A 25,849-nucleotide genomic window follows, 5' to 3' on the forward strand; every position below is an offset into this window, starting at 1 on the left:
TGATTTTTTCTTGGAATTTGCAAATTACCACCAACTAGGAGTTTGTGGTAATTTGCGATTCCTTAAAGCCAGGTCGCAATTTTTTTTGCTTCCTGCATTGCATTTAAGGAATCACAAATTGCGATTCCATAAATGCATTCGCAAAATAGGTAATCGCAAAAATTGTGATTCTCTATTTTGCGAATGCCTTTTGAGATGACACATCCCAAAAGGGTTTTTACTGTTCGCAAAAGGGCCAATTTGCAAAATTGGCCCGTTTGTGAACGTTAAAACGCTTAATACATCTGGCCCCTACTGTATAGGGACCAATATAATAGAGTGTGAAGAGGTGTAAAACTCAACGTGGACTCTATTACATTGGTCCTATATGGCTTGCAAACAAGTGTGCAAAGTGTACTTCTGTGTACCACTATACCTACGTATGTGTGACATGTTGTGTGAGACTACTATCTGTGTGGATACAAGTCATTAATGTTGCTTAATGCGAGATTTACTGTGTAACCTACCTTATATTGCATGTACCTGTTGAGGGGATGGTAATTTCTTTGCAAATTACATTGTTGGAAGTGACTTAAGGAGATCAGATTTCTATGCCACAGCCAATGCATCATTTCTACGTAGGGGTTGTAGAGGCGTAGGAATTTAGACGCATTGCAAACGTAGCTGCCTGCTTCCCGACGATGTGTCACTTTTCCCAAATATCATAAATACCACTGTGTCTGTTTAACGGGGGATTTTACTTTGGAACGCCTACCTTGCATATATTAATTCTTAACACGACGCAGCCAATTCCAACAAAGGTAAAAACCGGCGCAGGCTGAGAAAAAGTGACACATCTGCCTAGATGTGTCACCTTGTAAATATGGAACAGGAAAGCCCCGCCAGTGTGTAAAAAAATAAAATGACACAAAGGCGGCACAAGCTCAATGTGAATGAGCCCTTTAATTTTTTGGGGCATATTTACAAGAAATTGGAATAAGGCGGAGCAGCAAGCCAGGGTCGGCTTTAGCCCTAGTGGCGCCGAGTGCGATAATGTTTGTTGGCGCCCCCCAGCCTCCGACATGAATTTCCTCACTACCACCCCTTAACAGTGCCCCTTAAGTCTCCATAACCTCTCTCTCGCTCAGACGCATTTAATTAATTTTATAGTACCACTCATATCAGTGTAGGGTGTCAAAGCTCTTTACATCACACACACATTACCTAGAGACAATCAATCATACATCTGCAAAGCAGTGTATAGGAAATGCTACATAAGACCGAAGACTACAAGGTTTCGGAGTCACATATCATCCATACTGGTAGACAGTATTGTTAAAGAGTGCTTAGTATGGAGTAGTGCAAACTCAGATTTTAAAAAGTAGCACCATGGTTGGGGGTTCTCTTTAATAATAAGAAATGATTTCTACCAAATAAAGCCCTTTTGCAACATTAGGATAATGAAAACCTGGGGAAACATCATAACGCTCCAATCTATAGCTTGCAGTTCGCATGCAGCTCTTTGATCACAGTTCATAGCCCACTGTTACATATTACAATGTTAACTTGTAAACTGCAAGTAACAAAAGGATCTCACTGACAAAAGCAGTAACACACTGATCTATTTCCATCCATTATATGCACTTTTTGATCTGCATGGAAACGTTCTTTGCAGGCATATTAACCCTTTGCGCTACCTTACGAGGAGTCAAAACTTCCACTAGACAAAACTCGATCTCTCTCCAGGTAGAACATTAATCACTGGAGTTATCTTGACATTTTTATTGTTGCTTCAAAATTGCTGAATGCAAGGAACAGGGCAACAGATGTTTTCAAAACCATAATATATGTGCAACAGGGCATCCCCACCCGAAGTCAGCACCCGGTGCCGTGGCACCAGTTGCACCACCCTAGAGGGGCTTATTTCTGTGCAGCCCTTCGCCAATCTGTAAGGATAGGAATGCACCGTATTTACAAGATACAGTGCATTCCTGTCTTCACAGCCAGTGCCGCCGTATATTTTTCAGCCGTGGTGCAAGGGTGTGTGCGTTGGTGGCAGGATTGTTTGATCACAAGAGGAAAAAAAGTAGGAGAAATGAAAACATTTTTCCTCGTTACCTCTGCTCTTGTGAGACACAAAGTTTTGGTGCTGCCCCAGGATTACCTGATGTAAATCTAGGGCAGTGTGAAATTCCATGGGTGATAAGCAACAGTAACCCACATGGGGGTTATTTACAAGACGCTGGCTCCTTGTCACTATTTGTGATGCACCAGCTGCACTTTCTTTGCTTCATATTTACAAAGTGATCCATCTAGGCAGATACATCACTTGTCGTTGTGCTGCGTTAGCTTGTTCCTGAGTTTGAATGGGCTGAATTAATCACATGCAAGGTAGGCGTTCCCTTTTATTTTCTATCGTAAAACTGACACTGCTGTATTTACGAGTTGTAGAGAAAGTGACGTCACGTACTGCCTGCAATGCATCAAAATTCCTGCGACTCAAATACCCAGGCGTAGGAACGATACATTGGCTGTGAACTAGGTTTCCGACCAGCCGAATTCACTTAAAACACTTTAGTCATTACATCACAACCCCTCAACTAGTAGTATGTCTACACAGGCATCAAACATGTTGGTGGACCCCTTGCGCCACCTGGGACAAAGGTAAGTACACACATAAAGTAGGTAACACAGGACCTGTCAGTTTACATCACTTTACTTACATGTATCCACTCACATTACTGTTTCACTCAACACATCACACATACTTCGGTATCTTACACATAAGTAGAGTATGCCCACTGCAATGTGACACATAGCCATATTTCACACTTGTATGCTTTACATCCAGGACCTATGGAATGGTGTCCCAGGTGACTTTGCCACCATTACACTCTTTACAATATTTCTGATGCATTGGGCCATTTGCGTCAGTTAGAAGCGATGTATGGCCTGTGTTTTTGATCCGTAGATGAAGTTGAGCTTGCTGTAAGCCCAAATTCACCCATACGTCACTTTTCTAGCTGCCGCATGACATTCCGCTGCATCAACCCACACCACCAATGCGTCAATTTTTTTAACTCATGCCTTTTCCTTACGACATAGTGTGCCGTATCGTAAATATGGCGCAACCATGGCACTAAAAAATTACTTATCACTGTATTTCTAACAAATCGCTGCCTTGCAGCAGCAATGAGGCAGTCCTAGTAAATGAGGCCCATGGAACGCCTATTTCACAGAGTTAGGCAAAGCTCGACTTGCGCTGCCTCGCCTTACTCCATCGCCTTACTCCATAGCTACAAGGCCATTAAAAGCCATGCAGGGTGGCTTTGAGTTTGCACAGTCTTGTAGAGATGGGCCTGCACTTTGTGTCACCCAAGCTTCAGAAAAAGTGACACTCTGGAGGCCCAAGGAGCTTATAAATATGCCGCCCTATGTCATAGATCAATTAATTTCTCTATTTTTGTTTTCACAGCTATAGGCTTTCTATTTATAACGTTTCAGTCAGAACGCAGACCTATTGGCTTTGCAAATGCATGTCTTCAAAAATGGCAACTGTAGGGTTAACGAGCTTGTCCGAACATCCGGCTAGAAAATCCAATTGATTTCTAGATATGCATTTACAAGAAACCGACCATTTCTCTGCAGCGGCAGAGTAAACACAGAGTCAGATTGAAAGTGAAAGTGCAGGACTATTCCAAGAATTTTCAAAAAGGCGGGGAGATCTCGCAGACTGCTGAGTTGCTTTCTGCATGCAAACTGTTTACGCAAAACTGACAGCTTGAAAGCGCCGGGTTATTTCCAGAAAAGCGCCCGATCGGAGCCTCTTCACGGTCAGTTCGACTCCAGCCCCTCGGTTCCATGGCCACACCGTCGCTCTGTCACGAGGATCAGGCTGAAATGAACTTTGTCCAGGGAAGGGACGAAATTGCAGGTGCGGTCCGTTTTTAATCTGTTTTCACGAAATGTAAATCACTGTCAGAAAAGAAAGGTTTTGTTTTCGATGTATTTGTTTAGCGTGAGGTGAGAGCTGCACATAGCTTCTCAGCTTTAAATTGTTTACGTGTGAAATGTGCATGGTTTCAGTGTGCTTATGACTGACATTCCACTGCCAAATGAGAGCCATTTAAAGTGACACTGACGAGTGAAACGAAACAAGGAAGTGCGCGTGAACTCCTAAATGTCCCTTTTGAGCAATGAGAAACTCGAAGGCATTGAAACGGCAGTAATCCCTGAAATAGGTCACTAACCATCCGGACAAAGTTTCAGATTTTTCCAAGCTGTGAGTAAAAGATACGGCATGTGTTGTAAAATATCACATTCTTTTGTCGAGAAAAATAAATTGGAAGCGATGTATGTAGCACTAGTACTTCACTGTCAAAAGGAACCATAATTTGCAACCTTAGAGTACTGAAAGCCAATGAAAGTATAGTAAAGTGTAGTTGCAGTACATTAACCACCAGAGTTATGTTCCCACAAATTATTCCATTGAACTCACCTGGTACCCAGCACCGACTATTGGGAATAGTCCACTGCTGAGCCGACCCCCGAGCTGTCCTCATTCGGTGTGGTTCCTGGGTGCGATGATCCAGCCAGTGTGTGATGTTTCCAGTGTCGGTTGGTAGCATCCTGTCTGAGCAGGAAAGTGATTGCTCATGACAACACACCAAGCAGTCCAATCACTGCACGAGATGCCAAGAGGGTCCCATATAACTTAAGGAGCCTATGAGAGCAGAGCCATATATAAAACATAACAAGTAGGGCACAGAGATTGCACACCACCACAGTTACCTCTTCTGGGGCTGCCTCACACGCTGACTGCCTGAGGCACAGTGGGGTATATTAACAAGGGGATAGCGCCACCAGAATGTCACTTTTAGCGACGTTCCGATGGCGCTATGCCCTTCACACTATTTACAAAGCGGCGTTAAGACACGTTTTGTGGTTTAACGCCACCTTGTAAATATCGCCCCTTTACACGCATCACTTTGCGTGAAAGGGGCGTGCAGTAGGTGTTGCTGTGGGAGTTCCACCACAATACCAAGTGTGTCGAACTCCCACAGCAACACCCACTGCACGCCCCTTTCAAGCAAAGGGATGCGAGTAAAGGGGTGATATTTACAAGGCGGCGTTAAGCCACAAAAAGACAGTGCCAAAAACTAACGCCATGCAATCGCAGGCTTTAGAATGTAGCACACATAGAAGTAACAAATCACCATTATTGATTGCTTATGTGCAGGAAAGGACACCTTCCTGCATATAAACATCCCAATAGTAACTTTATTACAATTCATGACATTCCATTTGCTACAGAATGTACAAGTTTGGAACTATCTTTTATCTCCACTTGTGCAGCACAAGTAGTGAAATGCAAAGCACATTTTCACAAGAACCTAAGAGTCTTCATGCGCTGGACTGCATCGTGAGCTCACAATCTACCAGATGACTGATTACTTGTCTGTACTACTCCATGCAAAGTAGTCACGTGGGTACCTAGAATGTGACTTGCCTGTCCCCTATAGTTCCCGCTTGTTCCAGCCTAATCCAGTGACACTGTCGCTGCATGAGTGTTCCTGCCTGGGTTTTCCCGCTCACTGTTCTTCTCGCCAGCTGAAGCCCCGCCAACCCGAGGACCTACTCAATGCAGGCCACAGCGCGACTGTACTAGTAGGCACCTGGACACCTAGCCTGCCACTTAGAAACACCCGGCTTTGTCCCTGAGATGCCTGGCTTCCGAGGTGAGAAGCTTTCAGCATTTCCACTATTGGACTTCGAGGCCCTAACACGGTCAACAGCAGCCATTAACTCCTTCGCCCCGGCGGCTATTCCGCCGCAGCGCTAACGGTCGCGGGGGGCGCGGCTCACCTGTGCTGGTTACAGAACCGTTCCGTCACGGCTCGCCGGTGAGCTGTGCTTGTGACGGAACGGTTCCGTCATGGCCCCGCCCGCTTAATGAAACGCGCCGCGCAGGCGTGAAATCGGCGCCGCGCAGGCATGGCGAGCGGGCCGTGACGGAACCGTTCCGTCATGAGCACAGCCCACCCGAGGGGCGTGACGGAACGGTTCCATCAGTAGCGTCGAAGGAGTTAAATCTGTCTTGCCAGGAGTCCCTTGGCCTCCCAAGGTGTTCAGAATGGCCTTTTCCATGGGGGGGGGGGGACTGCTATCCCTTCTGAACTCCTTCCTGGCGGTAGGGAAAGTACCACTCAAATTTAAGAAAGCTATGTTAAGCCCATTATTGAAGAAGGCTGGGGCAGACCCAAAAAACCTAAAGAATTATTGCCCAGTATCTAGGACCTTTTCCAGCTCAGATTGTGGCACAACATGTAAGCAGAATCATTGCAGAATTTATGGAGGAGCACCAACTGCTCCATGCTCTTTAGGCAGGATTTCGAGCCCATCACAGTACAGAACTGGCGATGCTTTCAGTAATAGATGAGCTCAGGCTGGCGCCTGACAGGAACAAGCCCTCCATGCTGACCCTTTTGATTCTTACAGCCACATTTGACACGGTTGACCATCAAGTGCTTATGGAGTGATAACGGGTGCAGGGGATTACAGGGTCTGCCCTTTGTGGATTTCCTTGTTCCTGAAGGACCAGTCACAGAAGGTACAGCTGGGTGGCTATGTTTCTAGAGAAAGAGTACTCCTGTGCGGGGTTTCCCAGGATCTGCTCTGCCCCCACTTTTATTTATTATCTATCTTCAGCCTCTGGTGGTGGCACTAGCACAGCTGGACTGCCAACTGTTTAATTAAGCCGATGACACCCAGCTGATCCTACGGATTAATAACTCTAGGCAAGCGCAGTTGAACTTGCAGAATATCCTTAGTTTTACGGTGAACTGGATGACAGCTAATTCGCTCAAAGGGAACCCAGACAAGACAGAGGTCTTGGCAATCTCTACCAATGGTAACCCTTGGATGGATGGTTTTTGGCCTCAGTAGTTAGGTGTTACCCCGAAATCTGTGCCTGTTGTGAAGAGCCTTGGAATTAAATTGGACAAGAATCTGGCAATGACTGGGCAGGTGACAATAGTGATGGGAAGCTGCGCGGGCCTACTTAGGTAGCTCCGGAAATTGGTGACTCTTCTATCCTTCTCAATGATGCGAACAGTAGTGGCAGCACTGATTGTGTCACGGCTGGACTATGGCAATGCTCTGTACATTGAACTTCCAGACAAGCTGCTGGATAAGCACCAAGTAGTCATGAATGACGCTGCAAGATTAATGTATAATCTACCTAGATGGGCTCATGCCTCACCATTGTTGCAACAGTTGCAATGGATGCTAGTAAAGCAGAGTGCCAGGCTCAAGGGCACATAAGACCCTGCATGGGATGGTACCAGTGTATATTAAGGACCATCTAAGGCGATATGTACCAGGATGCTATCCTCGCTCCTCTGAGGCAACTTTGCTGACCCGTCCACGTTTTAACAAATTGACCGTGGGCGGTCGGGCTTTCTAAGTCCTGATAACTCAGTTGTGGAATGGACTCCCAGAAAGTCTGCGAAGAGAAAACCCCCCACTTATATTTTGTACAAGATTGAAAACCTTTTTGTATGAACAGGCCTTTGGTAGAGCCTGATCGTATGTTGCTGTCAAGTATTAATTGGTGCAAGGTGGCTAACCCTTAGACAAGCGCTAAGAGATCGATGGTAATTATGCACTGTATAAGTGTTACTAACATAACATAACATAACTTGCCTGTGGCCTCCAGTTCCTTTTTGTCCCAGTCTGATGCAGTGAAAATGCAAATTTGAAGACATTTCTCCAGAAATCACTTACAATCTTCTCATTTCTTAAAAAACGGGCTCTCCAACAGACATCTGCCCGTCCAGAGTACTGTCAAACCTTGCTTATAAAATGAATCCCCAAATTTGTTCCTTACTTAATCTATCAATAACCACGGCAAAAGGTCCCTTAGACTGGAAGTCAGCACTGATTAGGCCTATCCAAAAAAAGCCAATCTAGCCTCAACTGACCTCACCAACTACTGGCTAATCTTGCTCCTCCCTTCCTCCCTTTGCAGATGAAGCTGCAGGAAAAACACATTAATAAGCAACTGATAACATACTTTGAATCAAACAGCTTATTAGACGCTTCCCAGTCAAGTCTTAGACCGCGTCGCAGCACAGAGACAGCCCTGTTAGCAGTCACTGACCATCTGAAATGCTCCCTTGATGTAAGTGTTCCTACCATGCTGGTTTAGCTGCTTAATGCATAACTCCCTCCATGGACATATTTGTCCTCCAAACTTTTGATTTTAAACCCCCCTCTTCCCCCCGGCTTCTAAGATCTTTTGACGAGGCCTGGCATAGAGTCCCTTGGTCCGGAAAGGCCAGGTCAGGCTGCAGATCGTTCTCCTTCCTTTCCTCTCACCTTTGGAACAAACTGCCATTGCAACTACGCCCCTGTGAAAATCATTCCCATTTCAGGAAAGCCCTAAATACCTACTTAGTTTAAGATTTCCTTCTTTGCCCGCTGTCCGTCGTCCTGCTCCCACACCGAGATACCCCTCTGGGGGTGATTTGGGCACGTAATAAATTAATATAACATAACATAACTTCTTCTGCCCAGGTGTTCCCGGTTACTGTTCTTCTTGACAACAGAAGCCCTGTCCACCCCGGTACCTACTTAATGCAGGCTGCAATGCAACGACTCTAGTAGGCACCTGGACACCTAGCCTGTCCTTGCCTGTGGCCTCCAGTTCTCCCTTGTTCAAGCCTGATCCAGTGACACTGCCACTTCCCGGATTTTCCGTGAGTAAAGAACTCCTGACTAAAACATCTGCTATTTCCATCCTCCCATTCCTTCTTTCTGATCACGCCCCCGTCCTGTTTTCATACAAAAAGACATTAAATCCAACCCAGACTAGATTGACACTCAACAGGAGAAAATTGGCTGATTCTGATATCATTCAGAGCATTAAAGCATCCTCCCCAGAGTTTTTTGAGAGCAACATAGGCTCGACGACTATGGAACTAGTCTGGGATGCCTTTAAGACCAATCTTGGGGGCCCGCTCCATGGCCTTATATGCTCCAAAAACAAGCTGAAAGGAGTTAAAAAGGAGAGAGGATAAAATCAGGGAGCAAGAAGCTGAATTTACCCTGGCAATGGGAGGGCCTCCTTAAAGGATGAGTAAGGTACAGGAGGATCTTGAACTAGCCAGGCAAGACCTTAGAGGGAAGCTAGATGAGAAGTGTTAAGGGCTCAATGGCTAAATAAAAACATGGAGAATTATGAGTATGGGGAGAAGGCCAGTGCCCTACTAGCATGGAAAGCCAGAACCGACCGCACTAAAAACAACATTAGCGAGTTAATCATAAACAATAGTGGGGACAAGTCTACAGACATAGAGGATATAAAGAACCGCCTGCTCTCCCTTTTCTCAGATCTCTATAAAGAGAACTTATCCCCCTCAAAACATCAGATACGGACATGGCTGAGCACTAAATCCCTATCTTCCCTTACGCAAGCTGGTAAAGACTTCCTGGACTCTCCGATCTCCCTGGAAGAGATAAAAACTCAAATTAGGCTATCTAAAAATAGGAAAGCATCCGGTTTGGACGCCCTCCCAAACAAGGTATATAAACATTTGGCGGACGAGGTTACTCCAGTCTTGGGAACTTTATTCCAGTCAATCTATAATCCAACAGGGCAAATCCCCAGCACGTGGAGAGAAGCAACTATTGTCCTAATACCTAAAGCTGGAAAGGACCCTCTGAGAGCATACTCCTATCATTCGATCTCCCTGCTAAATTACGACTATAAAATCGTCATGGGTATATTAGCAGGGAGACTAGCCAAATTGGCCCCCGGACTGGTCAATTCTGACCAAAAGGGATTAATCAACGGACGTTATATACAGGAACAAACGCAGCTACTCATTGGCAATATTGATCTTCCACAGTAAGAGCAGAACCCTTGGCGGTGATCGCTTTAGATGCCGCCAAGGCGTTCGATAGGGTTTGCTGGTCTTATCTTTGGGAGGTACTGGAAGCAATGGGGTTTGGGCCCGTCTTTATCCACACTCTGAGACAATGCTACCAGGGAGCCTCAGCAAAAATCCTGATAAATGGGTCGCTTACTCCTAGTTTCGAGATTCAGAGGAGAACTAGGCCGAGGTGCCCCAAATCTCCCCTGTTGTTCGACTATACATAGAGACGTTGGCCCAGGCTATAAGGTTAGATGAACTAATTTTGCCTTCCCAATCTCAGCAGTATTCATCAAAAATAGCGCTATATGCCGATGATATTATTCTCTACACTAGCGACCCAGCAGTAACAATATTAAGGGTTGAGACCCTCCTGAGGGAGTTTGGTTTAATTTCGGGATATCTAGCCAACTCCTCCAAGACGGAGGTAATGTGCTGGAATATTGATCAGTGGAGGGGGCAGACCAGTACGGAATTTAAATATCTCGGCATTACTATAGTTAGAGAGCTAGATAAGATAGCCCCTTTGAACTTGAAAAAAGTTACTAAGGAATTAGATCGTCTGTTTGCAAGGTGGAAGAATCTCCCCCTAACTATATTTGGTAAGGTAAACTTAGTCAAGATGACTATCCGCCCTAAGTTGACTTATATCTTCAATGCCGTCCCCCTGACATTTCCCCAGCAGGCTATTATGAAAATACAGAGTAAGATCAGAAGTTTTGTATGGGGAGACAAAGGAGTGAGGTTGTCATGGAAGAAACTGAGGCGGAGGTTGGTCAAGGGTGGGCTAGCTCTTCCCGACATCAGCTGGTACCTGGTAGCATTTCAATTTAAAGCCACCCGGATGCTTCTGGCAAACCCTGTGGCTTCAGCGTGGGGGGCACTGCTTAGTGAGCTGGTTAAGAATGAAGAGGGGAGCAGCACAGAAGGATTTCTTTATAAATTTGGGTCACTGAAGTTTTAAAAAAAAATGAGCATGAAGGTCCAGAAAAATGCATTAGCATTCTGGTTCAAAGTAAGAAACAGGTGTGGGATAGGTTACTATTCGGACCACGCCCCTGTCTTCGACTCCCCGGGGACTCCTCTGTGTCTTAAAGACGGACTGGCGGTACCTATCAAGAGAGCTGGAGTCTGTATTTGGTCAGATTTGGGGGATGCAAATGGTTACCACCAGTGGGAGATACTGAGAGCTAGGGTAGGCCCTGGCATATCTAAATTTAAGTTTTTACAATTAAAATCGTGGTTTGAGGCGGAGTTCGGGGTAATAAGGGGAGATTGGGATACTGAGCTTCTTCTTAAATCACCACAACGGCTGAAGAAAGAAGTCTTAATTTGGTATAGAAAATTGGTTGAAGCAGATGACAAGAACATCCCAACACAGGCTTCTGCATGGAATCAATCTCCCTTTGAGTCCACAATAGGGGACCTCTTAGAACCTACTTTAAAACTTCTTTGTAAATATACAAAATCAACAGCATTTGATACAATGTCTCATCAGAGACTTCTTGTCCATCTACAGGAGATTGGGATCCATGACTCGGCTCTGGAATGGTTAGCTGACTTCCTGTCTAACAGAACCCAAACTGTCATCTTGGGTCTTTATAAGTCTAGAACCCGGCCATTTGACTGTGGTGTCCCTCGGGGCTTCTGTCTCAGCCCTACGCTTTTTTTTTGTAAAATCTTTATTTATGGTTAGGAATACAAAGAAAAACAGCGGAGGCCCCGCACAATTCCCCACGCAGGGGGCACACCCAGAAAATAAAGAGCAGCGGCATTCTATGGTAATGGATGTGCATCGAGTCCGAAGTCAAGCAATGCCATAAGCAGTAGTGCAATAGTGCCGAAGCAACTTCCACAGGGCAATGCACGCCAAAGAAAGCCCATGAGTCCTCGTATCTAGATTGAGAAGCCTTAGACTCTCCTGTGGGCACCGCAACAAACCCAAGAACCAAGAGACTAAACATTCCCCCCCCCACCCCCCTCCCCCCAGGGTGGTGACTCCAGACATACCATGCAAACACACAGAACTCACACTAGACCTGAAAGAGGTGCAATGATCGCAATGAGGCTGGGCAGACTGCAGAGGGCAACCCTTTAGAGAGATAGTTAACCAGGGGGCCCCACCGGAAATGGAAATTCTTGAAATTACCTAGGAAGATGTCCGCCACTCTCTCCATGCTAAGCAGCCGCCAGAGCCGTGCGTGCCACAAGGAGATTGCTGGCGCCTCCGTCTTTTTCCACGTGGCGGCTAGAGTAAGCTTGGCTGCTCCAAGGCAGAGCCACAGGATCTGTTTGTCAGCGCGTGTCTGATACTCAAGGTCCGGCTCACGAAGGCCCAGCAGGACAGAGGCCATAGAATCCTCCACAGGGTTGCCAAGCATATCCCTGATATGCGAGAGAATCTCCTCCCAATACGGTCGAATTACCGGGCAATCCCACCAAATGTGGCGAAAATCCCCAAGGAGGCCACACCCCCTCCAGCACCTGTCAGAGGTGGCCGGGTAAATGCGGTGGAGTCTGGCCGGGCATAGGTACCAGTTCATGAGCGTCTTGAGGTGGGCTTCCCTCAGATGTAACGAGTGATTAAATGCTGCTAAATCCCTCCACAATGCTGACCATTCTTTATCGGAGATATCTCTCCCCAAAATCTCTTCCCAGTGTCCCATGTAGCGAGGGCGAGGCGTCACCGCTGAGGTGAGCAAGAGCTGGTAGATAAAGGAGATGACCCCTTTCATGGCAGAGGTCCGAAGTATGAAGGCCTCAAAGGGCGATGGGGGTCTCGTAGCCACCTCCAGCACCCCAGGCGATGTGACCCAGTAAAGTAACTGGATATGGCGATATCGTTCCGACGGGGGGACCCCGTAGTCCCTCATGCAATTAGCAAAGGAGAGGGGTTCCTGGCCGTGAAATAGATGGGTCAAAGCCCTGTAACCACCCTCCCTCCATACATCGAAAGCCCCCTCTCGAAGCGCCGGCGGGAAGGCTGGGTTAAAGTGCAACGGCGTGAACGGAGAGGGAAATGTGGTCCAGTGCTCATCAGCGGCCAGCGTGTCCCAAACCTTCAGAGTGGTACTCGTCGGGGTACTAATGTAAGCGTTCAGGGGTCGGTCCCTCTTGGGCTTCCAGGCCAAGTCCCAGACCGATCTGCCAGCGACACTCCGGTCCATGTGCAGCCAGTGTTTCTTCGACGTTTGTTGGGACCACTCCACCAGCACTCTCAGTTGTGCCGCTATGTAATAAAGCTGCAAATCAGGAAGGCCCACTCCGCCCTCCTTTATCGAACGTCACAAGACCGCAAAGGAGAATCGCGCCCGACCCCCTTGCCACACAAACCGCAACATCTGTGTCTTGAGGCGACGGAAAAAGTCATTGTCGAGTGGAATGGGCAGTGCTTGGAAAAGATAAAGAAATTTAGGTAGAAGGACCTTCTTAATGGCATGGATTCTGCCTAGCCACGATAAGAATTTAGGTTTCCACCGTTCTAAGTCCGCTCGCGTCTTCGCTAATAAGGGTGGGAAGTTAGCCGAGAACAATTTCCCCACCGTCGGCGTCAGATGGACCCCTAGGTAGACAATCGAGCCGGTGGTCCAGGCCAAAGATGTCAAGGGGCGTACTCGGTCCACCTCTGACTGTGAAAGCGTAAGATTCAGGACATATGACTTGTCGTAGTTGACTTTGAAGCCGGCCACCTCTTCATAACGCAGCAAGGCCTCCCTGATGCACGGTAGCGAACAAGATGTCGTCCGCAAAGAGCGTAATTTTATGTTGTTCCCCTGTGAACGGAAGGCCCCGGATCCCTTCGTGCTCCCGCACCGCCATCGCCAATGGTTCAATGCTCAGCGCGAAGAGCAGGGGGGAAAGAGGGCAGCCCTGTCTGGTGCCACGAGAATGCGGGAAGAACGCCGACAGATGGCCATTCACCGCTACCCGAGACCTGGGACAGCAAAAATTCGCCTTCACCATAGTGATGAACCTATCTGAGAAACCGAAAGCCGTCAGAGTATTGAACAAGAAGCCCCAATCCACACGGTCAAAGGCCTTTTCGGCATCCAGACCCACGAGGACCGCCGGGATTCTAAACCTGTCCGCCTTTTCTATTAAGTGAATCACCCTTCGTGTGTTGTCATGGGTCTGGCGCCCCTTAATAAACCCTGATTGGTCTGGCTGTATAATCGCCGGCATCAAATCCTGTAGCCTATGTGCTAGGATCGCGGAGTATAGTTTGGCGTCGATGTTAAGAAGAGCTATGGGGCGGAATGAGGAGCAATGGGCGAGGTCCTTCCCTGGTTTAGGCAAAACCGATATCACGGCCTCAGCAAGGGAGCCAGTGGAAGAACCAAGAACCAGAACTGGCCATGTCATTAAAAAGGGAGACGAGAAATTCGCAGATCTCGGCGGCATACGATTTGTTAAAAAGGGCGGTGTAGCCATCAGGCCCGGGCGACTTGTGAAGTTTCAAGGCTGTGATGGCATCAAGTACCTCCTCTCTAGTAATCGGGGCCTCCAACAGTTCGTTCCATTCCTTAGATACCTGTGGAATGGGTAGGCGCCGCAAGTACTCCCGTTGATCATCCGTGTTTAGCCCATCCCCCGCATACAGATTCGCATAGAAGCGGCCGGTTTCGTTTCATCTCGGTGCTGCAAATCGCCTGACGCATCGCGGATCCCCCCGATATACTCTCGCTCCCCCCTATCACGCAATTGGCGAGCCAGGTGTCTCCCACCTTATTCCCATGAGAGTACGATTGTCTTCCTAACCTCAATATTGTAAATTCTGCCCTGTTATTATAATATGCCCTCAATTTCCCCCGAACCGCCGTTAATGGCCGGAGGGTCAACCTCGAGGGGTTAAGCTTATGGGCCTGTTCGAGGACCGCCAGCTCTGCTTCCAATTCCTCCCGCTCCCGGCGCCGCAGACGATTGAGATGCGCATTGAGGGCCAGGCAGGTGCCCCTGATCGACGCTTTAAAGGCGTCCCAGGTAGTGGAGACCGAAGTATCAGACACCGGGTTGAGATCAAAAAAGTCCCTGCTGGCTCTTCGCAATGCCTTATTAGAGGTATCGTCCCTGACCACCGAAGCTGGGAAATACCATTTCCGCTGCCCGTCGCCAGCCGGCGACCAGCGTAGGTTGAGCACAAGCATACTGTGATCAGAAACTGATAACGGAAGAATGGTAGAGTCGAGTACATCTCCCCTAAAGGCTTGACTAAGGAAGACATGGTCCAATCGTGAATAGGAGTGGTGAACATGCGAGAAGAATGTGTAGTCCCGGGACGTAGGGTGTATGGAGCGCCAGCTATCAAACAACCCCAGTTCCCCAACCAGCTGCTGCGTTGAAGCAGAAAACACACCCGTGTCAGCCCTGTTGGCACCAGAGCTGTCTACCTCTCTATCCCACACCAAATTAAAGTCCCCCATTAAGAACAAATGTCCCTCAGCAAAGTCTCCCACCTTCTGCAACAAGCTTTGTAGAAACCCATTCTGACCGGCATTGGGGAGATACACCACCACAAATGTACACATCCTCCCTTGAACAAGACCTTTCACCATAAGCCTTATCATTGCGCACCTCCAGAGGTTGAAAGTGCAGCGCTGCGCGGAAGAGGAGAGCCACCCCCCTATGTTTCGTGGATGCCGAAGACCTGTATATAAGGGGAAAGGCCCTATGCCGAAGGCGCAGCTCATCCTTGCGTGCCAAATTAGTCTCCTGAAGACCCACAACATCCAACTGATGGTCAGTCACATATTTCCATACCTTCTGACGCTTTTGCGGGGAATTCAAGCCCTTAACGTTCCATGTTCCAATACTAACAGGCATAATGAAACAGCAAACCCGCCCTCTCTACAATCACCTCATGAGTCCCCCCTCCCATGCCTCCAAGTCCACCCACCACAGAAAATGCAGGATAACGCCTCAAAGAGCCCTCCCAACCCCCACCAAACTGATAGGAGTTCGTCAGCGACCTCGAGTCAAATCTCATCCATCCCATGCACACCACAACCTCCCGCAACCATTCCAACCACACACTCCACCGCCCATCCATGTCACCACCACCGTCCCCCCCTCCCCTTCCCCCCTTCAACTCCCCAACCCCCCCCCACAGAACCCCCCCCCCAAAAAAAGAACCCCAACACAGTTCCACCCCCAACAGAACAAGCAAAAAAGGTAAAGACCAAACCACCCATGAAGATGGCAGTCCAAGAGGTCCAGGAAGTCCTCCAGGGGGCGAGAAGGGGACACCTGTCGGTGCGTCCCATTGACCACATACCGGGGTGTCTTCCCACAAAGTACAAATAAACCCACGGTACCTGCATGATCATGTCCCTCCGGCACCAGTCAGTTCACTCTCCGCAGCTCATGCCGCCCCGGAGCCAAGCTGTGAGGCCGCCAGGGTGGCCGATGCAACAGAAGCCACCGCCTCACCTCTTTCTTGGAGACTGGTCGCTCGATCCGGCATTCTCCGCTCCACCTCTCCGCCCACTCTCTGCCAAGAGGGGGACCGCCGCCGTCCCCGCGAAGGGGAGCCTCCGCTTCCAGGGGGAGGATCCGTATCAGCAATGCCCAAGAGGTCCTTCGCCACCTGCAATGACCTGATCTGCGCAAGCCTGTTTTGCCATCGGAAAATGATGCGGAACGGATGGCCCCAGGAGTACCCAATGTTACGGTCCCTCAAGAAAGCAGTCACAGGTCGAAACTCACGCCTCTTCCGAAGAGTGGACGCTGCCAGATCCTGATACAATTGAGGATGATGACCCCGGAACTGCAATGACGGAGTCTCCCGGGCCTTCCGCAGGATGCGCTCCTTCAACTGAAAATCGTGGACACAGACCAAGATGTCCGGCGGAGGGCCCCCCCCACGCCTGGGCAGCCCGACCCTATGTGCCCTGTCCATCTTGATCTCGCTGAGGTCTTCATCGTCCAAAATCTGTAGAAACAGCGCCAGGACATAGCCCCTCAGATCGCCAGACTCCCCGTCCCAGGGCACCGACCGTATGCGGATGTTGTTCCTTCGGGAACGATTCTCCAGATCCTCCGCATGCGATTGAAGGTCCAGGTTCTGCTCAGTGAGCTGAAGCACATCCTGCTGCAACTGGTGCACATCGTTCGCCACATTCAAATCATGACCTTCCAAGGTGGCCACCCTCTCGCCGATACTGTCCACGTCCCTCCTCACCTCGCGGAGGTCCGACGCCAGCTGGGCACGCAGTTCGGATATATCTTCCTTAATGGAGGCGAAAAGCTCCGTCATGAACGCCTTGGTGGCTGGGGCCTCATCGTCTCTTGATGCAGACGAGGCGCTCGTCCCAGGAGACGGCGGCTGCTGGGATCCCCTGGACGTGCCGTCTTTGCCAAGCTTCCCTCTCCACTGGTTGGCCGCCATCTCAACCCTCCTGGCCGCTGAAAGTCGCCCCTGGTCGTCGTGTGTGTCCACCCCAATGCGCAACCTGGCCGCCGCTCCTGATCGCTGGATCACCAGGAGGGAACCCCCTGACTAGGCCACACACTATACTCTGCACGAGGTAGGTGCCTCCGTGCTCCGCCGCGGCCCACAGGAAGGTAGATCTCCGCGACCGGCCAACCCCCGTCGTGATCAGGCCCGAGCCGTCCGAGTACAGCACCCAGCTCCTGGCCCTCCGTGAGCTAGATGGTTGCTGGTGTCCGGTCTCCCCAGAGTGTATTCAAGGCCAGGGTCATCCCCGCCGGTCCCAGCCGCAGCGCAGAAACCGTGTTGCTCCGCAGGCCGATACCTGCGCCCAGGCCCCCAGGCCTTAATGGCGTTTCCTCGCCGCAGCACTCACACCAGCCAAGCGGGGGGAAAGGCGTCCCCTCTAAATCCGCGGTCCCAGCGAGCCGTGTGGCACCCCGCTCCAGGCGCCCTCAGACGTGGTCAAGGTCCGAGCGGGACACTGCGGGGCAGCCCGCACCGCCGGACAAGGCAAATCCTTCCCTCCTCCCCCCCGCCTCGCGGAGAACCGCGGCGGCAGATAGCGCAAGTGCAATAGGGGGGAAGGTGTTGTGCGAACGCGGCGGGTCACCGCAGGGTCCGGCCCACCTGCGCTGCTCTTCCTCCACAGGGGCTGCCCCCAAACTCCGGCCCCGGTGCTATTAAGGGTTCGGGGGTCTCCAGGCTGCTCACCTCCTCAGACGGCCCAGCGTCTCCGCTACCTCAAGCCAGTCCCCCCCCCCCGACAGAGGCCCAAGGTCAGGCAGGGCTCCGCTCCGCAAGTTGTGGGGGTCGCCTCGCGGTAGTGCTGAGGACTCTCGCCGGCACTGCGAGTCCCAATGGAGCCCGGTCCTTCGCCGCAGTTCTCTAGCCGCCGGCCTGCTCCTCGGCTCCGGCGTCCGCCCCCTACGCTAGGGCGGGGATATCTAGGCCGTTCCCTGCCGCCGCCGCGGCGGTCCCGCTCCCTCCTGCCGCCTCTCGGAACCGGGCTACTCAGCCAATTTGCTCTCCTGGATGGCGAGATCGGTCCTGGGTTGGGAGCTCCCAAGCAAACTCACTGCTCCGGGGTGCTAATCGGGGCTTTGCAGAGTTCGGCGCCGGAGGGACCGCAAAACGCGTCTCACTCCGTCGCCATCTTGGCCACGCCCCCCAGCCCTACGCTTTTTAACATTTATGTGGCCCCTCTTGCTAAAATTGTCAAAGATTTTGACCTTGGGATTGTCTCATATGCTGATGATATGCAATTGCTTTATTCTTTTGAAAATAATCTGTCCAAATCAAGAGGATTATTTTCCACCGTGATGAAAGCTATTGCCACCTGGATGTTGGAAAACAGACTTTAACTCAATCCCGCTAAAACTGAAATTATTTTATTCGATCAGATCCAACTTCTTTGGTCCCTGGACTGGTTGCCATTAAACCTGGGCTTAGCCCCGGTTCCTAAATTAATGGTAAAAAATCTTGTAGTCCGTCTGGACCAACCCCTCTCCATGACAGAACAAACCTCAGCTATTACATGTTCTTGCTTTTATATGCTGTGGTTGCTGAGAAGGGTATTTCCCTTATTGCCCTTTTCCTCGAGAAAAACACTTGTCCAGGCGCTCTTCTTCAGCCATCTGGCTTATGGTAACTCTCTCTTGGCCTCCATTAATGAGAAGCTGCTCTCCAATTTTCAGGTAGTTCAGGACATAGCCCGCTGTTCTGTAAACCCCCCCACCCACACACACACAGCCACTGTCCCTCTTCTTGAGTCCCTTGTTGGGTACCGGTGAGAAACAGAATTATTTTCAAGATTAGCTGCTTAATGCATAACTCCCTCCATGGACATATTTGTCCTCCAAACTTTTGATTTTAAACCCCCCGCTTCCCCCCGGCTTCTAAGATCTTTTGACGAGGCCTGGCATAGAATCCCTAGGTTCGGAAAGGCCAGGTCAGGCTGCAGATCGTTCTCCTTCCTTTCCTCTCACCTTTGGAACAAACTGCCATTGCAACTACACCCCTGTGAAAATCATTCCCATTTCAGGAAAGCGCTAAATACCTACTTAGTTTAAGATTTCCTTCTTTGCCTGCTGTCCGTCGTCCTGCTCCTGCACCGAGATACCCCTCTGGGGGTGATTTGAGCATGTAATAAATTAAAATAACATAACATAACTTCTTCTGCCCAGGTGTTCCCGCTTACTGTTCTTCTTGCCAACAGAAGCCCTGTCCACCCCGGTTCCTACTTAATGCAGGCTGCAGTGCAACCACTCTAGTAGGCACCTGGGCACCTAGCCTGTCCTTGCCTGTGGCCTCCAGTTCCCCTTGTTACAGCCTGATCCAGTGACACTGCCACTGCCCGGATTTTCCGGCCTGGGATCCCCGCTCTTCCCGCCAACAAAAGTCTTGGACCGCACCCAGCGCTACAACCCCTGGCCCACCTAGCCCCAGCAGATACACCATTGCTTAGCTTCACACCCTACACGCGGACGCCACAATAAACACTGCCAACGCGCCAACCAACGCTCCACATTAGGACCTTTCTCTTGCACCCACTGCCACAGCACATACCAGCCCCACCCCGAACACGCCACAGACACCATCTGACCAAAAACACTAACTTGCTTGACAACCACAATGACATCAACACTACCAACCACCTCAACAGCATGAACAACATAATTCTCACCCAACTCATCCACAACCCCACGCACACCTTAGGCCTCATGCTAGACCTCACCTTCATCTCCAGTGACCGCACCAGGCACTGCCCCCCCACAGAACTCACCTGGACCTACCACTCCATTGTCCACTTCACCAACATTACCAGCTCACAGACCCCTGCCCCAAGTCTGCCCAGTGGCTCCCACCACAGCTGGAGCAAGGCAACGCAAACTAAATCGCTGCATCAAAAAACAATGTGGAAGGTCATGGAATGAAGACCCAAGGAGACAGTGGTATTGCGGGACTGAGGGAAATATGGTATTTTTTATATAGACGCGTGCCGTTATGATAAGGCTAGACCAGCACTATGCATACTACGGACAGGGGTTGTAAGAGTTATTATGACAAGAGACCGAACAGAGATCAAAGTACATATCAGTCTGTCTATTACAAGTGTGAGGGACTAGTTATGATAGTTGGAGGTAAGTTGGTTCTACATTTAGGGTGCCAGACCCCATTTACGCTTGAGAGGTTTGTGTTTTTTTAATTATGAAAATAGCTTTTTAGTATTAATAATTTGGAGCCTGTGATTTAGGCAATTGCCACAAATTTCTAGAGATAAGCTTTGCCCCTGTTCCTGGTTCAGCTGCTAAAATTAAACATTTTTAGAGCATATTAGGTACTGGAAAAATGCACACAGCCAGGACCGATCTGAGTTAAAAAAAAAAAAACTTCTATGAATGCTGAGACCTTTGACCTACTTGTATTTATTCCCTTCGTAGGTGATGATGAAATTGATCTTCGTTTGGAGTTGCCATGTGGACACACCGCTGCCCCAAGTTCCTTATTCCAGTGGTGCTGCACTTGCTTAGAGCAGGTAAGAAGAGGGAAGCACAAAGTGTTGTTATTTCAGTTTCATCAAGTCATTGAAATTATGAACTATCGATAGTAGTGTAAAAAGTAATAATTTCTTACTCAAGATTTTTTTTAAAAATCACAAAACACCAATTGCGTAATGAGCAGGTAAGTCCAAGGTTTTATCCAAGCCTCTCAGATAACTGAAAAAGAATCATCCTGTGAATGTGTTTGTATTTTAACAGAATAACACACAAATCTACAGTATATCTTTTTCATGTTGCTTAGATTAGGCATAGGAGCATGGAAAGCGTCATCAGTTCAGCTCTATGAATGTGATAATTGTCTGGTCATGCTATAAATATTTTCAGAACTGTGTCCATGTGCCACTGTTGTGAATACTTTCAAGCTGTAGGTCTTATATTTTACTTCAGTTAAAGGTCTGCACACAAAAGTAATCTACCACTGTCCAAACACATTCTCTTATTTTCAAGAAAATTGGGGGCAGATGTATCATCCGTTTTTTTTGTCGCAAACGCTGCGATTCGCAAAATAGCAGCGTTTGCGACAAAAAAAACGGGATTTGGAATGTATCATGCAAAAAGCCTCGCAATATTAAGGAATCGCAAATTTTGTGATTCCTTAATATTGCGTAAGCATTTAAGAAATCGCAAATTGCGATTTCTTAATTGAAATGTATTAAGCATTTCAGTTTTGCGATTTTTTACTAAGAAATCGCAAATTACCACCAACTTGTAGTTGGTGGTAATTTGCGAATTCTTTTAAAAATGCCCTTTTTAAAAATTCTAAAGGTGCCATGTGACGCTCATACATGCCCTTAGGGCATGTATGTGCGCCATATGCGCACACATGTCAAATTCAGGGGTGCAGCAGGGTGTCCTTAAGACACCCTTGCACCCTTGAAATTATTCTCAATTTACGATTAGCAAATTGCGAATCGCAAATTGAGAATAATTTCACATTCATTCCTATGGGCCTCCTGGCCCATAGAAATGAATGGGAATTTTTTCCTTAATTGCGATTAGCAATTTGCTAATCGCAATTAAGGAATTTTAAGAAATCGCTAGAAAATAGCGAATTTCTACATACATACCATTTTGCACTTCTCAAATAGCGATTCCTTAAAAATCGCTGTTTGAGAATCGCAAAAGGGTATCTTGATACATCTGCCCCTTGCTGATTGTTTTTTTTACTGGTGAGTACTAAATCTGCTGGCATCGGATGGCACTGTTACATTATTCACCAATGAGACCAAAAAACACATCTTTGGTTATGCTACAAATCTAGGTCTCCATTTGACCATGTTTTCCTTCAATAATAGGATGGAATTTCCAACCCTGTCCTGAAATTATGCTCCTCAAGGATGTAGGGAATCCAACCCAAGTCTGGGGAAGAAGAAACATGTTAGACACCCCAGAAAGTATATAATTTTAGGAAGACTTGTTGGATAATCCGTAGAAACTTCTAACCTCCATGGCACAAAAAGGTCCATGGTGCAAGAGGCCCTTGTTCTGGTTTCTTCCTGGAATACAGAAGGGACTTGCCTCCAAGAGCTGTGATCTTTCAGGTACTTATAGTTACAGCGCTCCATCACATTTAACTGGATTTTAGGTGCATAGCTGGAGCCAGCTTTTTCCATTTAGTACCTCCGAGGTGAATTCTAGCTCCATCTCTTTGTCCATCCTGAAAAGGATGTACTATGGACCATCTCTTTGACCAGGCATTTAACTTCCTGGTTGTAGAAGGACCATTAGGGAACAATTTCATGCTCAGGTGCAAGATGAATGTGTTTTTTCTTCAAGCTAGGGTGGTCATCTACTTAAACTTCAAAGGGTGCAGGGGATGAATGGCTTGACCAGGGCCGAACACTTCGAAAGAGCAAGTATGCAGTGCAGGATATATCAAACTATTCATATAAATCAGAATATGCTCATAAAAGCATGTCAATGCAAAGTTATTTTTTAAGTGATCACTTCCTTATTCCAAATTCAAAACTTCACCAAATACTGTTGTCAGCTCGGCATCTGGGACTCGGTTCCTGCATTGAATCCTGCTATTCCCACAAGCCTTACATACTGATGTGATTGTTGTGAATTAGGCATAATTCCCCAAACTATGGTGTAAGGAAATTGTGTGAAATATATAGGAGGACCAAAAGTTTTAAAAGGACTACATTGAGTTCCAAGGGTGGGCTAGGTCTCCTAACTTGATGGCAGGTATTTGTAATCTCCTCAAAGAAGTATTTAATAACAGGGATTCTGAAACAAAGAGGTTTGTGAAGCACATTTCCTGTAACTAGTAATAACTGCAAATTGTACCTTTGTGGAAGAGAAGTGCAGCCATATTGGCAAAGTAGAGAAGATCTGGAAGTGATGTGAGCTTACTGTAATGGGTGAGGCTTAAAGTCTTTGTGGAAGGGTGAACTAGTATATAATAGTGTGTAAACATGGGAGAACAGCACTATAATGCACCTCAGCATTGTTTCTCTTTGAACAACTCAGAATCCATTTAATGTACTCTACAAGTACAGGTACCACATGTTCATAAAGTATGGCAGACCACAAGATATTCCTTATAACAGCACATAGCTTTAGGTAGACTCAGTTAAACGTATGTGCTTTACTCATGAATGTATAAAGTGTGCTGTCACCCAGTAAAGACATCCTGGTACTAGAGTAATTGGATACATGAGAGAGAGAGACGGAAGCTAGTAAGCAGTGGCCAGAAGGTGAATCTTTAAAGCCTTTTGGACAGAAAGGTGGTGGCTGATAATATGCAAATAGAAGGGGAGTGTGTTCCAGGGCCCAGCAGCCAGAACTATAAAAAAGCTGCCATCAGAAAGGGTCTGGCATATCTTGTAACCTTCTAAAAGGCAACCAAAGGCAGATTTGAGGGACGGTATTTTCTAGGCGCAGAAGGTCACAGTAATGTGACTGGGAATAGGTAGACAGTGCAAAGAAGCTGAGTAGGGAGAAATATGAGAGTGGACAGTGAGCTGGAAGATCACAAGACCCCTGTCCTTTGGATTCTAGACAGTCTGAAGATTGACTGCACCAAAAGGCCTTAATAAAGAGAGTTTAAATAATCCAGATATAAAAGAATAGCGGCTTGGTGAATAGTTTGTCATGCTAACTGAGCAAGAACAGGGTCATTTTGCAACAAACTGACATATGACAGAAACAAGAATAAGAAATTCTGCTAATCTTGGAAGATATGGAGAGTGATCAGAGTAAATGCCCAGGTTCTTAAATAAGGCCACAAGTGAAGGAGTAGATGGCCAGGTCTACTGGCCACCTATTAGTGGACCGATTGTAGAATCTTTAACAACAATAAGGATCTCAGTCTTGTCATTATTGATTGGTAGTGAGGTATGTCATGCACTAGACCACTACCAAGAGACAGGAGATGAGATTTGCATGGGGTAGTCTAGGAGCTTCAGAATCTGAAACTCGGAGGCATAGGTCTTGAAAGAAAGACCAATGGATGGATAATACCAGCCAGGAGAAACAAACATTGAGTGAAAATCCCTGAGGAATGCAATATTTGGCTGACTTGAAAGAAGATCTGGAAGGGGAGAGGTGGATGCCTTGTAAGCTGACAGCTAGATACCAAGCAGGCAAGGAAGAGTATGGTCTGCAGTACCAATATTCGAGGTCTTCTCCTTGGAAAAGGTTCCTCTTGAATTCCAGGAATTATCTAAAGTCTGGGGTTTTGGGTCTGATACTTATACACCAATATTTCTTTGTTCTCTTTGTGCAAGGGGCTCTGTGCCCAGTTCAAACCAGTTCTGGGGGGCACTCTGAAATTACACAACAACATCCATTGTCAGTGTGAGCCTGGGCTCCAGACACACCACAGGGGGGCGGAGTCAGCATTGTGGAAGGCAGGCACAGCCCTATTCAGGTACAGGTGCTACTCGTCCTATCACTCCAATTGCAGATCAGGCCAATTAAGCCAAGTGCTGCCTCATCCAGACTCCTGGAGCCACTGCACCTCCCCAGCCTCTGTCACTCCAAAGCCAGACAGTCAATCCACAACCAGGCAGAGGCATAAACGATGGTTGAACAAGAAAATAGCCACTTTCTAAAAAGTGGTATTTTCAAACACACAATTTAAAAACCATCTTTACTAAAAAATGTGTTATTAAATCCTGAGTTCAATGGATACTAAAGGCCATTTTTCTATCTTATCTCTATGTGAAGATATGCTTGTAAAATGTTAAAGAGCATTCCCCATTCTGTCATAAGGGGCAAGATAGCCTTTCAATAGTGAAAAACGAAATTGGCAGTATTTCACTTTCAGGACATGTTACACACACCAGTACATGTCCTACCTTTCACATACACTGCACCCTGCCCTGGGGAGTACCTTGGGCCAACTATAGGGGTGTCCTATGTGTAAGAAAAGGGAAGGGTAGTCGACATGGCAGCTATCAAACTTCACGCAGGCACCGCGGTGGCAGACCTGAGACATCTTTTCAGGGCTACTCATGTGGGTGGCACAATCAGTGCTGCAAGCCCACTAATAGCATGTGATTTACCAGCCCTGGCACACTCAGTGCACTTTACTAGGGACCTACTGGTAAATCGAAATACGCCAATCAAGGATAACCAATCACAATAATAATTTACACAGAAAGCATATGCACTTTAGCACTGATCTACAGTGGTATAGTGCCCTGAGTCCTATAGCCAACAACAACAGGTCAGGAAAAAATAGCCGGAAGAAGCAAAAAGTTAGAGGATAACCCTGCAAAAAGGGCCATTTCCAACCGGTGGTTGGAAGTGAAACCGAACGGTCATTTCGGCTGGATTCCGATGGGCTCAATGAGCCTGTTGGCCAGTTGGAGACCAGCCGGTAATCCATATGGACAGCGTTTTACATCATCCGGGTTGTAATGCTTGGTTTCTGGCAGGCTTTCCAACATGGAAAACCTGTCGAATTTTGTGGCCCTTAGCAGGGCCCCCTTCTG

General features: G+C 47.9%; 1 protein-coding gene across 1 annotated transcript in view; it reads left to right on the forward strand.

Moving 5' to 3' along the window:
• Nucleotides 1–3,673: 3,673 nt before the first annotated feature.
• Nucleotides 3,674–25,849, forward strand: part of LOC144791493 (uncharacterized) — a 63,905-nt gene continuing 41,729 nt past the window's right edge. Inside the window, exons 1-2 of the mRNA XM_078666189.1 lie at nucleotides 3,674–3,913; nucleotides 20,784–20,878. Coding sequence (XP_078522315.1) covers nucleotides 3,841–3,913; nucleotides 20,784–20,878 — 168 coding nt within the window. The 5' untranslated portion in view covers nucleotides 3,674–3,840. The remainder of the gene's footprint in view (nucleotides 3,914–20,783; nucleotides 20,879–25,849) is intronic.

Source organism: Lissotriton helveticus, chromosome 11, assembly GCF_964261635.1.
Source record: "Lissotriton helveticus chromosome 11, aLisHel1.1, whole genome shotgun sequence".
NCBI lineage: Eukaryota > Metazoa > Chordata > Amphibia > Caudata > Salamandridae > Lissotriton > Lissotriton helveticus.